General features: G+C 41.2%; 1 protein-coding gene across 2 annotated transcripts in view; it reads left to right on the forward strand.

Moving 5' to 3' along the window:
• HSPA4 (heat shock protein family A (Hsp70) member 4) overlaps positions 1-15,516 on the forward strand; it is a 57,694-nt gene that overhangs the window by 15,970 nt on the left and 26,208 nt on the right. For both annotated transcript variants that reach the window (XM_021677474.2, XM_021677475.2), the window contains exons 3-7: positions 564-704; positions 4,097-4,219; positions 7,018-7,117; positions 8,074-8,207; positions 11,470-11,714. In XM_021677474.2, the coding sequence (XP_021533149.2) occupies positions 564-704; positions 4,097-4,219; positions 7,018-7,117; positions 8,074-8,207; positions 11,470-11,714 (743 nt within the window). The remainder of the gene's footprint in view (positions 1-563; positions 705-4,096; positions 4,220-7,017; positions 7,118-8,073; positions 8,208-11,469; positions 11,715-15,516) is intronic.

Genomic DNA, 15,516 nt, shown 5'->3' on the forward strand with positions numbered 1-15,516 from the left:
CATGGGATATAGGAAGAGCAGGGCTCTATTTTTAGCCCTCCCACTGTGAGACCTGTGCAAGCCCCTTATCCCCTCACTTTGAATCCTAGTAAGCACCATTTAGAAAAGTTTAGTGTCTGGGCTGGGTGTGGTGGCTCATGCCTGTAATCCCAGCACTTTGGGAGGCCTAGGTGGACAGATCACCTGAGGTCGGGAAATTGATACCATCCTGGCCAACATGGTGAAACCTCGTGTCTACTAAAAATGCAGAAATTAGCCGGGGATGGTGGCAGATGCCTGTAATCCCAGCTATTTGGGAGACTGAGACAGGAGAATCACTTGAACCCGAGAGGCGGAGGTTGCAGGGAGCCGAGATTGTGCCACTGCACTCCAGTCTGGCCACAGAGTGAGACTCTATCTCAAAAAAAGAAAAAAAAAATAAGAAAAGTTTAGTGTCTATAGAAACTGAAACCAAGAAGGAAACTCTATAAATTTAAAATGATGCTAATTTTATCTGAGGCTGTTGAAGTTAAAAAAAAAAAATTATTAGTAGTCTTTCCACTCTTTGATATTCTTTCTCTTAGGTCATTTCTAATGCAAAGAACACAGTCCAAGGATTTAAAAGATTCCATGGCCGAGCATTCTCTGATCCATTTGTGGAGGCAGAAAAATCTAACCTTGCATATGATATTGAGCAGTTGCCCACAGGATTAACAGGTATAAAGGTAAGGTTGTCAAGTTAATGCCTTATGATTAAAATGCAGTATTATTTTCTTTATCTGTTCAATATATATCTTTACTTTTCTGATGTCAGATTGTAATGAAAATGCTTACAAATGCTTAGGAGAAGCTTTTTGCTGGTAAAGATTTTTGACATTTTTGAATGATCTGGACTTTGGTTGGAAGCTGTGGGTGGTACTCTTAATATGGGTTGGTGGAAGCCTGGGTAGTGATGGTTTGAAGTTAACACTGCCATTGCTGCTTGTTTGGCTCACTGATGCAAATGACCTTTTTAGCATGATTTTAGGGAGTGATTTCTGGAAGAGGAGGTAAAGGAATCACAGTTTTTGTGTGTGTGTGTGTGTATTTTTTTTTTTTTTTTTTTTTTTGAGATGGCATCTCGCCCTGTTGCCCTGGCTGGAGTGCAATGGCATGATTTCGGCTCACTGCAACCTCCGTCTCCTGGGTTCGAGTGATTCTCCTGCCTTAGCCTCCCGAGTAGCTGGGATTACAGGCACGTGCCATCACGCCCGGCTAATTTTTTCTATCTTTAGTAGATACGTTTAGTATCTTTAGTAGATACATGGCCATGTTGGCCAGATTGGTCTTGAACCCCTGACCTCGTGATCAACCTGTCTTGACCTCCCAAAGTGTTGGGATTACAGACGTGAGCTACCATGCCCGGCAGGAATCACAGTTTTAAGTCACTAGCAGATAAGTGGACATACTCTTGGCAATAGGACTTAATTTGGAAAGAGATGTTCTTTTGGGGTAAGGTGAGTTTAGTCTTTATCTCTGGTACATCTAGAGGAGACTCTGTGAAGTGTGCAGTGAACTGATCGCAGAAAAGAGGTAAGAGGCTGGGAGATAGTTACGGTGGACACATCTGCCTTTCTTGCACTCAGAGGTAATTGGAATTCACAAGGCTGGGTGGGGACAGGGTTGGCTTTCCAGGCAGGTGAATTTGTGGACAGATTTGGTTTTGGAGACCAAGAATCATGGAGAACAGGCTGGAAGGCCAAGAGATGGTGAGAACTGTGATAAAAGACAGTCTGCTATTCCACTGTAGCCCAGAATGTAGTTGTATTTAGAAGTGAAAAATTCTGATAACTAAAGAGATGACTGGGCTTACCTAAAATATCTGTGGTAATTATCTAAGGACAGTTTGAATGACATGGTAAAAGATGAAGCTAAAGCACAGGAGAGAGAAAGGGATTAAAAAGGAAGGTGACTCAATGGGTAGTACTTATTAGTTATAATAGAAATAGGATAAGTATCGGCAGATTTAGTTATAAGCATTGCAAGAACCAAAGTAGAAAAAGATTAGGAAGAAGACCTGGGGAACGAGTAGATCCAAGTCTGAAAGTGGAGGGATTGACATCAGAATTAGGCAAATAGCAGGGAAGAAAGGGATAATTTAGAAAGGGCACTAGGAGGGGTACTGCCCCATCTTTAGCATGCAATAAGGTAAGAACTGTTCAATTCTAAACCATAATAAATTGTGGTTGGGCTGGGGAGTGAGAAGGTGGCACACAAGCTGAGTTAGGGCAGCAGCTAACTGCCCTAACTAAAAGAAAAGTGTTCTATTCTGGATTGTAATTGGGGAATATGGGCATGTGAGATGGGATGGGATTATTTTAGGCAATCTTTTTTTTTTTGAGAGTCGCCAGGCTGGAGTGCAGTGGCGTGATCTTGGCTCACTGCAACTTCTGCCTCCCAGGTTCAAGCACTTCTCCTACTTCAGCCTCCCGAGTAGTTGGGATTACAGACAGACACCACCACACCTGGCTAATTTTTTTTGTGTTTTTAGTAGAGACGGGGTTTCATCATATTGGCCAGGCTGATCTCGAACTCCTAACTTTGTGATCCACCTGCCTCAGCCTCCCAAAGTACTGGGATTACAGGTGTAAGCCACTGCGCCCGGCAATCTTTTTTTTTTGGAGACAAAGTTTTGCTGTTGTTGCCCAGGCTAGAGCAGTGGTGTGATCTCTGCTCACTGCAACCTCTGCCTCCTGGGTTCAAGTAATTCTTGTGCTTCAGTCTCTCAAGTAGCTAGGATTACAAGGCATGGACCACCAGGCCCAGCTAATTTTTTGTGTTTTTAGTAGAGATGGGGTTTTACCATGTTGGCCAGGGTGGTCTTTAACTCCTGACCTCAAGTGATTTGTCTGCCTTGGCCTCCCAAAGTGCTGGGATTATAGGTGTGAGCCACTGTACCCAGCCCATCTTTTATTATTATTATTATTATTATTATTATTTTTAATTGCATTTTAGGTTTTGGGGTACATGTGAAGAACATGCAAGATTGTTGCATACGTACACACATGGCAGTGTGATTTGCTGCCTTCCTCCCCATCACCTATATCTGGCATTTCTCCCCATGCTATCTCTCCCCAACTCCCCACTCCTCGTTGTCCCTCCCCTATTTCCCCCCACCAACAGACCCCAGTGTGTGATGCTCCCTTCCCTGTGTCCACATGTTCTCATTGTTCAACACCCACCCATGAGTGAGAACGTGCGGTGTTTGATTTTCTATTCTTGTGTCATTTTGCTGAGAATGATGGTTTCCAGGTTCATCCATGTCCCTCCATCTTTTATTATTTAATTCAACCAGTATTTATTGTGCCATGTCCTGTCCTAGGTGCTGGGAGTATGGCAGTGAACAATCAGACATCCATGTCCTCTGATTAGATTGAAATCCTAATTGGGGAGATGGATAATAAACAGTAAATACATTAAAATACACATAGTATGTCAGATAGTAAAATAGTTTCTACCAGCAGCCTCTTTATGGAGGGACAGTGTGGGTCATGGTGAGCTACGCTGATTTGCCTTTGCAAAGAAACTTTTCTCAAGATTTGTCATTTCGCATTGTGGTGCTTCGTCTCCAAGTATAGTGTTTGGAAAGTCTGTTGAAAGCTAAAATAGGCTAGGTTTGGTGGCTCATGCCTATAATCCTAGCACTTTGGGAGACTGGGGAAAGAGGATTGCTTGAAGTCAAGAGTTTTGAGACCAGCATTGGCAACAAAGCAAGAACTCCATCTCTACAACATATTTAAAAAATAAAAAATTAGCTAGGTGCGGTGACATACGCTTTTGCTCCCTGCTACTTGGGTGGCTGAGGCAGGAGGATCGCTTAAGCCCAAGAATTTAGGTCTCCATTGAGCTGTGATCATAGCACTGCACTTCAGCTTGGGTGACAGAGAGACCCTACCTCCAAAAAAAAAAAGCTGTAAGTAATGACCTTCAAGGTATTACTTCCAAAACTAGCTTTTTTTTTTTTTTTTTTTAACCAAACCCCTCTTGAGTAATGTTCCATTAATAGTGGGAGATATTGTTCATTTTAGCTTATGAAGAAAGAAATATAAGTCTAGGCCCTTTTGTTGTTTTCTTGCAGGTGACATATATGGAGGAAGAGCGAAATTTTACCACTGAGCAAGTGACTGCTATGCTTTTGTCCAAACTAAAGGAGACAGCAGAAAGTGTTCTTAAGAAGCCTGTAGTTGACTGTGTTGTTTCGGTGAGTTTGATACCCTACACATTATTGGGAGTTTGCATGAAGAAGCAGAGAGAAGAAAGCTGCTGATTGCAAGTAAAATTGGTTTTTGCCTCAGGTTGTAATGGTTATTTAAAAAATTTATGAAACTAGTCTTTATCTTTTTTTGAGATGTAGTCTTGCTCTGTCACCCAGGCTGGAGTGCAGTGACATGATCTTGGGTCACTGCAACCTCCACCTCCCAGGTTCAAGGAATTCCCTGCCTCAGCCTCCTTAGTAGCTGGGATTACAGGTGCCCGCCACCATGCCGGGCTAATTTTTTTTTTTTTTGTATTTTTAGTAGAGACGGGGTTTCACCGTCTTGGCCAGGCTGGTCTTGAACTCCTGACCTCATGATCCACCTGCCTCAGCTGCCAAAGTGCTGGGATTACAGGCGTGAGCCACCGCCCTGGCCTCATCTTAAATACACTTTTCTGCTGCTTAGCTTTTGCTCAGGCCTCCGTTGATATTCTGCCTATTTAAATTCTGTTCTTCAAGGTGCATTTATCTCAGCCTGCCCATTTGTTCCTGGATTTTTTTTCATCCCCTAGCATAGTGCCTGGCACAGGGTAGTCACTCATTTGTTGAATTAGTTGAATACCCCAACTGTAAGTGGCACTTCTTCTCTATTTGTATTTGCTGTTGGTATCTAGCATTAAACACAAAGGCAAAGGCTGGGCATGGTGGTTTAATCCCAGCACTTTGGGAGGCCAGGGCAGGAGGATTGTTTGAGGCCGGGAGTTTGAGACCAGCCTGTGCAACACAGTGAGACCCCCATCTCTGCCAAAAAAAAAAGAGAAGAAAAAAGATTAGCTGGGCATGGTGGTGCACACCTCTAGTCCTAGCTACTTGGGAAGCTCATTTGAGCCCAGGAGTTTGAGGCTGCAGTGAGCTTTGATCACACGACTGCATTCCAGCCTAGACAACAGAGTGAGACCCTGTCTCAAAAAAATTCTACAAAAAAAACATAAATACATGACAGCAGTTTATCTTATATTTTGCATACCCCTGTTAAGATAGAAACCTGGCTACCTGTAGCTTTGTGCTTGTAGTATGGTGGAATCCTTAGGTACTGTTGAACTGTGTGTGGTTAACATTGACTTTGCCACTGAATCTCGTCATTCTGCAGTTGTTAACCTGATACTTTAGTTTTGTGGCCTCTTTTGTCTTAATGTTGGTGCATTGATTGGCAAAGCAAGGACTGTTAGGTGGCTTTTTCACCCCAGAGTTTGTTGCCTGGTGGATTCCTTGGTCCTTGGTTAAATAGTAAAGTAGAATTGATATTTGTCAGAAAGAATTGGATTACAGTTGTGTACCCCATTCTGGGGATGGGCTTTATTCTTTATAGAAGAATAAAAATGCTATGTTCCTTTAAAAAGCTCAGATTCAGTGGCCTTGATTCCCCAGTGGCTGATACAGCAGACTGTATTTCTTAGATGTTTCCTATCTTTCTTCAGCTCTCCATTGGTCTCCCAGATTTGTTTCCATTCCTTCGTCTATTGCCCCTAGCTTTGATCCTGCATTATGTTTTGTGTGGGAGTAAAATTTATATAAAATACTGGAATGTCTAAGTGTCTTTTCCAGCTTTGAGGATCAAGTTAATAGGTGATTAGTGTTGAGGCATGTTTGGGTGGGGCCTCAGGATCACACTGAGTTTTGGTGATTTGCTTAGGAGTGTTCACAGGCCCTAGCATATAGCTGTTCTCATGCTAAGATTTATTACAGTGAAAGGATACAAAAGATAATCAACAAAGGGAAAAGGCACACGAGGCAGAGTCTGGAGGAAACCAGGCACAAGCTTCCCAGAGTCAGCATGTGCTTAACTCCAGCAACAGGTTATAACAACATGTGTGAAGTATCCTCTTCCACAGGAGTTCTGCCTGTCTGCCTGAGCCTGTGGATCCAGGTTGTTTTTCCTTTTTTTTTTTGAGATGGTACTTCGCTCTTGTTTCTCAGGCTGGAGTACAATGGCATGATCTCAGCTCACTGGAGCCTCTACCTCTCCCAGGTTCAAGCAGTTCTTCTGCCTCAGCCTCGGGAGTAGCTGGGATTAGGGGCATGTGCCACCACGGACCCAGCTAGGTTTTTTTGTTTGTTTGTTTGTTTGTTTGTTTTGTATTTTTTTGTAGAGGTGGGATTTCACATCGTTGGCCAGGCTGGTCTCAAACTCCTACATCAGGTGATCCACCTGCCCTGGCCTCCCAAAGTGCTGAGATTATAGGCGCGAGCCACCGTGCCTGGCTAATCCAGGGTTTTTATTGGGGGATCAGTCACATTGGTATCCTACACCGAGCATGAACCAAAATTCCAGACTCCCAGAAGGAAGGCCGGCAGTCAGCACAAGCTACATTTTTATGTAAACAGTTTAGGTACAGTGAGTCACTCTTAATCATTTAGGGAAACTTTTTCTGTTGATTTAGTGAACTGTTTATGAATCAAGATCCTAGATGCTAGGCAAGGGCCGACATACAAGCAGGCATTTTCTAAGGATAGCAGTTTTTGGCCTCCATATTAACTCTTTTCTGTGGTCACTACTTTAGCTGTTGGTATTTTGGTCTGCCATGTAATGTGTGTATGTAAGGTAATGGTATGGCTGTTCGGTTATCCTAACAGTGCTTACTAAATATTCTAAATATTCTAAATTTTTCCTACTAGTTTGAAATATTTTCTTGATCATATACAGAATAAATTCTGTAGGGATTTGATGGCGTTCCTGGATTTTACTAACTAAAATTAGAATCTATAATACAGTAAACATTCATTTTTTTTTTTTTTTTTTGTAGGTTCCTTGTTTCTATACTGATGCAGAAAGACGATCGGTGATGGATGCAACACAGATTGCTGGTCTTAATTGCTTGCGATTAATGAATGAAACTACTGCGGGTAAGAATGACTGATTATTACTTTTTGGACTAATCTTGAAGGTTGTGAAATTTCAAAACCCTTGGGCTTCTTGATCTTTATTTTGCTTTCAGTGCTGCCACCCTTGCTTACCACCCGTGTCATGGTGTTTTTGGATACTGTGTTACTTGTGAAGAATTAATCTGACTAGTACTTTTTGTGTACCCTTATAGCATGCATTTTGGTATTTAATGACATGCTTGTTGGGGAAGGAGCACGCTTAGTGTGTGGAGCAGTGCTTTGGTTTAAAGATTGACCTTCTCTTAGACGTGGACTGGTAGAGTCAGAGGAATGGGACATTAAGCAGCATCTCATGGACAGAACATGTGGGGATGTTAACATAGCATAGACATAGAAGAAATCCAGGAAAATATATTTGGATAGAAGGGGAAATGGTTTGGCGAAAATTGCCAAAGTCCATTGGCAACTGTAAGGAAGTCCTTTTTCTTTTTTCTTTGAGACAGACTGTCGCTGTCGCCCAGGCTGGAGTGCAGTAGTGCCACCTTGGCTCACTGCAACCTCTGCCTCCTGGGTTCAAGGAATTCTGCCTCAGCCTCCCGAGTAGATGGGACTCTGGCTAATATTTATATTTTTAGTAGAGACAGGGTTTCACCATGTTGGCCAGGCTGGTCTCCAACTCCTGATCTTGTGATCCACCCACTTCAGTCTCCCAAAATGCTGGTATTATAGGCGTGAGCCACCACGCCCGGCCTCCATTGGTAACTGTAAGGAAGTCTAAGTGAATGTCAGTATTTAACTCTTGGAAGATAATATTGTTCTTGAATAAATTATACAGTACTTATAAAGAATTTGGTTTCTAAAACATAACACATGTAGTTGCATTCATTATATATAAAACTTTTTTCCTGCTTAAATGAATTTTATTTACTACTTAGATGATACTACTATGTTTAATTTTTGCTTTTTTTCTTCTGTAGTTGCTCTTGCATATGGAATCTATAAGCAAGATCTTCCTGCCTTAGAAGAGAAACCAAGAAATGTAGTTTTTGTAGACATGGGCCATTCTGCTTATCAAGTTTCTCTATGTGCATTTAATAGAGGAAAACTGAAAGTAAGTATATGGTTTTTTTCCCCAGAAGATTGTGTTACTAGTATGGTAATTATCAATTTTTGAAAGATGATGATTTTTTTCCTCATCTATAATATGGGAAAAATAATGCATAACTTAGAGGGTTATTAGGACTTTTTATTTTTTATTGTTTTCTGAGATGGAGTCTTCCTCTGTCACCAGGGCTGGAATGCAGTGGCGCAGTCTTGGCTTGCTGCAACCTCTGCCTCCCTGGTTCAACTGATTCTCCTACATAGCCTGGACTACAGGCATGCACCACCATGCCCAGCTAATTTTGTATTTTTTTTTTTTAAACCGAGTCTTGCTCTGTCGCCAGGCTGGAATATAGTGGCGCAATCTCAGCTCACTGCAACCTCCGCCTCCCAGGTTCAAGTGATTCTCCTGCCTCAGCTTCCTGAGTAGCTAGGATTATAGGCATGCACCACCAAGCCCACTTAATTTTTGTATTTTTAGTAGATACAGGTTTCACTATGTTGGCCAGGATGGCCTTGATCTCTTGACCTTGTGATCTACCTGCTTTGGCCTCCCAAAGTGCTGGGGGCGTGAGCCACCTCACCTGGCCTAGGAGGATTTTTTTTTTTTTTTTTTTGAGACAGAGTTTCGCTCTTGTTGCCCAGGCTGGAGTGCAATGGCGCGATCTCGGCTCACCACAACCTCTGCCTCCTGGATTCGGGCAATTCTCCTGCCTCAGCCTCCTGAGTAGCTGGGATTACAGGCATGTGCCACCATGCCCAGCTAATTTTTTTTGTATTTTTAGTAGAGACGGGGTTTCACCATGTTGACCAGGATGGTCTCGATCTCTTGACCTCGTGATCCACCCGCCTCGGCCTCCCAAAGTGCTGGGATTACAGGCGTGAACCACCGTGCCCGGCCCTAGGAGGATTTTTTTAAACATGTAATTCCTTAGTGAATTTTACACTGGGGATTAAGAGGGGGGTACAGGTGCTCTGTCCTCTTGCTCTTGAGGTTTTCAGTGTTCTGGAAAAGGGGTTTCTTTTGGATTCCAAAAGCAACTGGACTCCGAGTTACAGATTCCTGGAAAGCCTTAAGTTTAAGCAGTTTTGTACACACAGAAGTGTAGAAGGCAAGGAGGGGCTAGAGGGTGATCTCTGTCACACTTGAGTTTGCTAGTTTATGCTAGTTCCACAGTAGGATATAAAATTCTCTGTCTAGATGATTTTATCTACAATTTGGTGAAGAACCAAGGATTTTTCAGGTGTTTGCTTTAATTATTTGAATTGTATATTAAAATTCTTGGTGCCAAGGTCTAAATTGACCTTGTGCTAATTGGAGATTGGTGGAGAGTGATTACCCCAAACTAAATATTTGGTAATTTTGGAGGCATTTTGAGACTTCTGTTTGTTATGGTCCTGTTTGTTTGAAAAATAGACTTCTCTATTTTATTTTCTGGTTTATGTTGTTTCTAGGTAGTTAAAAAAAAAAAAAAAAGCAGCCAGGTGCAGTGGCTTTCACCTGTAAACCCCAGCACTTTGGAAGGTCGAGGCGGGCAGATCACCTGAGGTCGGGAGTTTGAGACCAGCCTGACCAACATGGAGAAATCCTGTCTCAACTAAAAATGCAAAATTAGCCAAGCATGGTGGCACATGCCTGTAATCCCAGCTGCTTGGGAGGCTGAGGCAGGAGAATCTCTTGAACCCAGGAAGTGGAGATTGTGGTGAGCCGAGATTGTGCCATTTCCAGCCTGGGCAATAAGAGCAAAACTCTGTCTCCAAAAAAAAAGAAAAGCAAAGCAAATTTTTTAGATAATTGGGAAATAAGATTTGTGATTTTGCTTTTTTACAACTAAAAATGGTGGGCCATTGTAATTTTCAGTGTTTAAACTTTAATCCTAATAGAATTATTTATAAGATCTATGCTATGCTTTCATCTTTTTATAAACAGAAGATTCTGGTCATAATTTAGCCTGGCTTTGGAGCAGAGTGATATCTATTAGTGACCATCTGCTTCTGTTTTTCTAAATTGTCCTTCACTGTCAGCTGTCACCTCTCACTTTTCCAATCCTTTTGATTACTTTTAAATGATAAAAATATTCATTATAAAAACGTCCCCAAATTTGGAAAACACTTATGTGTAAAGAAAAGTCTGGGCAACATGGCAAAACCCTGTCTCTACAAAAGTTAGCTGCGTGTAGTGCTGAAGTGGGGGGATTGCTTGAGCCCGGAGTTTGAGAACAGCCTGAGTAACATGGTGAAACCCCTTCACTACAAAAAAATACAAAAATTAACTGAATGTGGTGATGTGTGCCTGTAGTTCCAGCTACTTGGGATGCTGAGGTGGGAGGATTGCTTGAGCCTGGATGGTCAAGGCTATAGTGAGCTGAGATCATGCCACTGCACCCCAGACTGGGCAACACAGTGAGACTGTATCTCAAAAAAAAAAAAAAAAGAAAGAAAGAAAGAAAGAAAAGTTACTTATAATCTTACCATTCTCTACAGTTTGGTGTATTTCATTCTGGTTTTCTAAGAAAACAGAATTGGAGTCACTATATTTAGCTCTGTGTCCTGTTTTCTTTTTTTCAGTTAACATACTAAGAAAATTTCCCCCATGACGTTTTACATTCTTTGAAGAGTTTTTTTTTTTTTTTTTTTAAACTGGTTTTACTCCTTCATAAGGATGTCATCACTAATTTAGCCTAACTTCTGTTACTGAATCTAATTACATCTAGTTCGCTTCTAATCTGTTAGAGATTTGAGAACGGATAACCCAAGCTAATTAGACTTCCAGGTTAAATGAAAACACATTGCTGTGAGCTAAGGCTTTAACAAATCCGTTGGTAGTAATCTGCAGAGAGTTGAGCCTTTAGTATTACTCAGTTCTGTGTTAGTGAGTAGACTAGAAGTGTGTACATGACATGTTAGTATATTTTACCTTGGACATGTAACTGCTATTGGGGGTCAGATTGGTGTAGTGGGGAGGGCATGGACTTTGGATTTAAGGAGATTTGTTTGGCTTTGAGTCCCACTTCTACCACTTAGTAGCTTTGTGAATAGTGGTTTATCTCATCTGTCTAGGTCTGTAGCATTATCTGTAAATTGGGGATTATAGTGCCTCTTTTTACAATGTAGCTGTAATAAGGATTAAATGATGTATACATTGCCTTGTTTTAACCTTAATGTAACCCTCCCTCTTTTTTTTTTTTTTAATAACTTACCAGGTCAATGTATCTCATCCATTTCAAAATTGATTGGTTAATTGTTAGATTAATTCTCATTTTTTCCCTAAGGTTCTGGCCACTGCATTTGACACAACATTGGGAGGCAGAAAATTTGATGAAGTGTTAGTAAATCACTTCTGTGAAGAATTTGGGAAGAAATACAAGCTAGACATAAAGTCCAAAATCCGGGCATTATTACGACTCTCTCAGGAGTGTGAGAAACTCAAGAAATTGATGAGTGCAAATGCTTCAGATCTCCCCTTGAGCATTGAATGTTTTATGAATGATGTTGATGTATCTGGAACTATGAATAGGTAAGTGTATTACAATTTCAATGTTAAAGTGAATAGTGATTTTTCTTCGCATTTATTAACCTTTAGCTAATTGTTAAAATCATCATGGGGGTTATATGATAATTTCGGTTCTATTTTAAAAGTTGGAAGCCATTCAGGACCCTGCTTTTTATGTAAAGTTGGGTCTGGTTATTCTAATAATGTAGACCAGTGTTTTTGTTCTGATTAAGTGAATATTCCAACGTATTGGTAGTTCTTTACGTATGCATTTGTTATATACGAGATTTCTGTAAAATCAGGGCAAAGTGCTGTAATGCAGAATTAAATTGAATTTAATTTACTCAGTGATTGAGAAATTGTTCTTTTTTTTGAGATGGAGTTTTTTGCTCTTTCAACCAGGCTGGAGTAAGGTGGCGTGATCTCAGTTCACTGCAACCTCTGCCTGCCCCCCAACCCCACTCTGTTCCAAGCGATTCTCCTGCCTCAGCCTCCTGAGTAGCTGGGATTATAAGTGCCTGGCACCATGCCTAGCTAATTATTTTTTTATTTTTAGTAGGGATGGGGTTTTGCCATGTTTGCCAGGCTGGTTTTGAATACCTGACCTCAGGTGATCCACCCGCCTTGGCCTCCCAAAGTGCTAGGATTACAGGTGTGAGCCACTGTGCCCAGCCTGAAGTTGTTATTTTTGAAAGATTCAAATTCAGTTGGGGGTGACAGCTCTTTTTGTATAGTGCTGCAAGAATTCTGGGTAATTGACATTTCAGAGCGATCTTCAGAAACATCCAGAGTGTTATTGTTACCTGGTTCATTTGCTTGGATGATGGGAGTAAGATGTTCTTTTGGTTGTGAACTCCACTGGTAGAATTCAGGCAAGACTGATGGTGTCTTTGGAGAAATGTACCTGAGCTATCTTTAAAAAAATTGAAATGATGTTTGTTTTTGCCTTGGATCCAAATTTTTAGTCATCTTTCTCCCTACTTGCAAATGATAGCTTTCATTTTTATTAAGCAGCAGTTGTGTGTGTGTGTATGTGTGTTACATGAAGTCCGGAGGTAAGCAAGTATGTTTCAGAAATTGTTGGTAAAATGTTATGTGTTTGTAAGAGCTAAGTAGATACTTGTTAAGTAGTTTAAATTTTTTAAAAACTGACTTTGCCTCTGTGGTGTTTTTTTAAAAATAGTTATACTGTGGCAGGGTGTGGTGGCTCACTCCTGTAATCCCAGCACTTTGGGAGGCTGAGGCACGCGGATCACTTGAGGTCAGGAGTTTGAGACCAGCCTAGCCAACATGGTGAAACCCTGTCTCTACTAAAAATACAAAAACTAGCTGGGTGTGATGGCAGGCGCCTGTAATCCCAGCTACTCTGGAGGCTGAGGCAGGAGAATTGCTTGAACTTGGGAGATGGAGGTTGCAGTGAGCTGAGATCGAGCCACTGTACTCTAGCTTGGGTAACAAAGTGAGACTCTGTATCCAACAAAAAGGAAAAAGTTATACTGTATCTGTATCGTTAGAATATATAGCTCTTAGGTGTTCTATATTATAGCCTTCATTTAGTATGTGTTTTTGTTGTTGTTGGATTTTTGAAATAGGGTCTTATTCTGTCACCCAGACTGGAGTGCAGTGCTGTGATCTTGGCTTGCTGCACTCTGTTTCTCAGGCTCAGGTGATCCTTCTACCTCAGCCTCTGGAGTAGCTGGGACTACAGGCATGTGCCACGATGCTTGGCTAATTTTTGTATTTTTTGTAGAGACTGGGTTTCTCCATGTCGCCCAGGCTGGTCTCGAACTTCTGGACTCAAGTAATCTGCCTGCCTCAGCCTCCCAAAGTGCTGGGATTACAGGTGTGAGATACCGTGCCTGGTCTCCTTCGTTTAGTCTTTAACACTCACCTTTGTTTAAATCAATGAAACCAGATTTTTTTTTTTTTTTTTTTTGAGATGGAGTTTCACTCTTGTTGCCCAGGCTGGATTGCAATGGCGTGATCTCGGCTCACCGCAACCTCTGCCCCCTGGGTTCAAGCAGTTCTCCTGCCTCATTCTCCCGAGTAGCTGGGATTACAGGCATGCGACATCATGCCTGGCTAATTCTGTATTTTTAGTAGAGATAGGGTTTCTCTATGTTGGTTAGGCTGGTCTCGAACTCCTGACCTCAGGTGATCCGCCTGCCTCAGTCTCCCAAAGTGCTAGGATTACAGGTGTGAGCCACTGCATCTGGCCCGAAACCAGATTATTTGACATTATGTTTCTTTTAATTAATGGTTTCTTCGTTAAAGAAAAAAAAAATTTGAGGTGACATTCACATACCATAAAATTAATCATTTTAAAGTAAACAGTTCATTGACATTTAAAACTTTCACAGGGTTGTGCAATGGCCACCTCTATGTAATGGAAAAACATTTTTATCACCCCAGAATAAACCTTCATACCCAGGAGGTGATTATTTCCTGTTTCCTCTTATCTCTGGCTCCTGGTGATCAACAGCCTGTTTTCTGTTTCTGTGGGTGTATCATATAAATGGAATCATGTAATATGTGTCTGGCTTATTTTGTGTCTGACTTCCCAGTGTAATGTTTTTGAGGTTCATCCACATCGTAGTCTGTATCAGTACTTAATTGTTTTTTTGGTCATCTGTCAGTACTTAATTGCTTCTTTTTTTGGGGCAGATACTATTTTCTTGCATGATATACCACATTTTATTCATCCATTCATTTGCTGATGGACATATTTGGGTTTCTACTTTTTAGCTATTGTGAATAGTGCTGTGGACATTTGTGAACAAATACTTGTTTTTAGGTCTTTTACATATATACTTAGGAGTGGAATTGCTGGCACATACAGCAGTTCTATGTTTAACTTTTTGAGGAATCTCCAGCGATTACTCCACCAGCACTGTACTGGGTTTCAGGTTCTCCACATCTTTATCAGCATTGATTTTCAATTTTTTAGATTATTTTAGTAGATTACTAGTAGTTTTATGTTAATTTATTATTTTAATTGTTGGAAGGGCATTCTCCTGCAGATTCCTAAGGGATAGCACATGTGAATAGTCTTCTTTAAGTTCTTGCATGTTGATGACAGTTTGCCATGTTTATACTTTTTTTTTTGGATGTGAGCAAATCTCTTTTTAATTACAGAAGACTTGATTTATAGCACATTCAGTAATGAACTAACAGGAGAGTTGCTGAGTTTGGAACATATGAATATATAAAAATCCCTTGCAGTTCAGGTAGTCAAGATAATAAGCACATACAAGGAAAGCAACCTTCATTTTTCTGAAAAGTTTTACATTTTAAAAGGTCACTAGGTATACTTGGAAGTTCTAAGCAGTAGAATGTACCTTGCAGGGAAAGGAGGAGGAAAACCCTTTTCCAAGTTGTCAGGCAAATGTATGTCAAATATATCCCAATTCAGCTTGATAAAGTCAGCTGGATGACCTCCTTGAACCAGGCTAGGGCAGAACACTTAGTAAAAGTGGGCCCTGGGTCAGGATGTAAATCCAGGAGAGGAGCACCAGATCCCATGCAGCGCCAAACACACTTGTCCCACCCTCTAACACAGACGAGGCATGTCGCCTCATGTCCCTGGACCCAGATGCATGAGAACAGTCATCAGATGGTTACTGCTCCACGGCCTAGCGCTTTCTAATGGTCTTGATTTAGGCCATCGAGAAAAATCCTTTATCACCAAGTGCAAACTGTCATTGAACAGTTTGTCGTAAGGGATGCTATGGGGCAAATTCTTGTAATACATATATAAGGACTTCTATTTACCTGATTAGAACAATGATTACACAATTGGCATTCCTGTTTTCATAAGATTTTGTTC

Source organism: Aotus nancymaae, unplaced genomic scaffold (genome assembly GCF_030222135.1).
Source record: "Aotus nancymaae isolate 86718 unplaced genomic scaffold, 86718_ANA_hifiasm-v0.15.2.pri h1tg000064l_1, whole genome shotgun sequence".
In the NCBI taxonomy this organism is placed as follows: Eukaryota; Metazoa; Chordata; class Mammalia; order Primates; family Aotidae; genus Aotus; species Aotus nancymaae.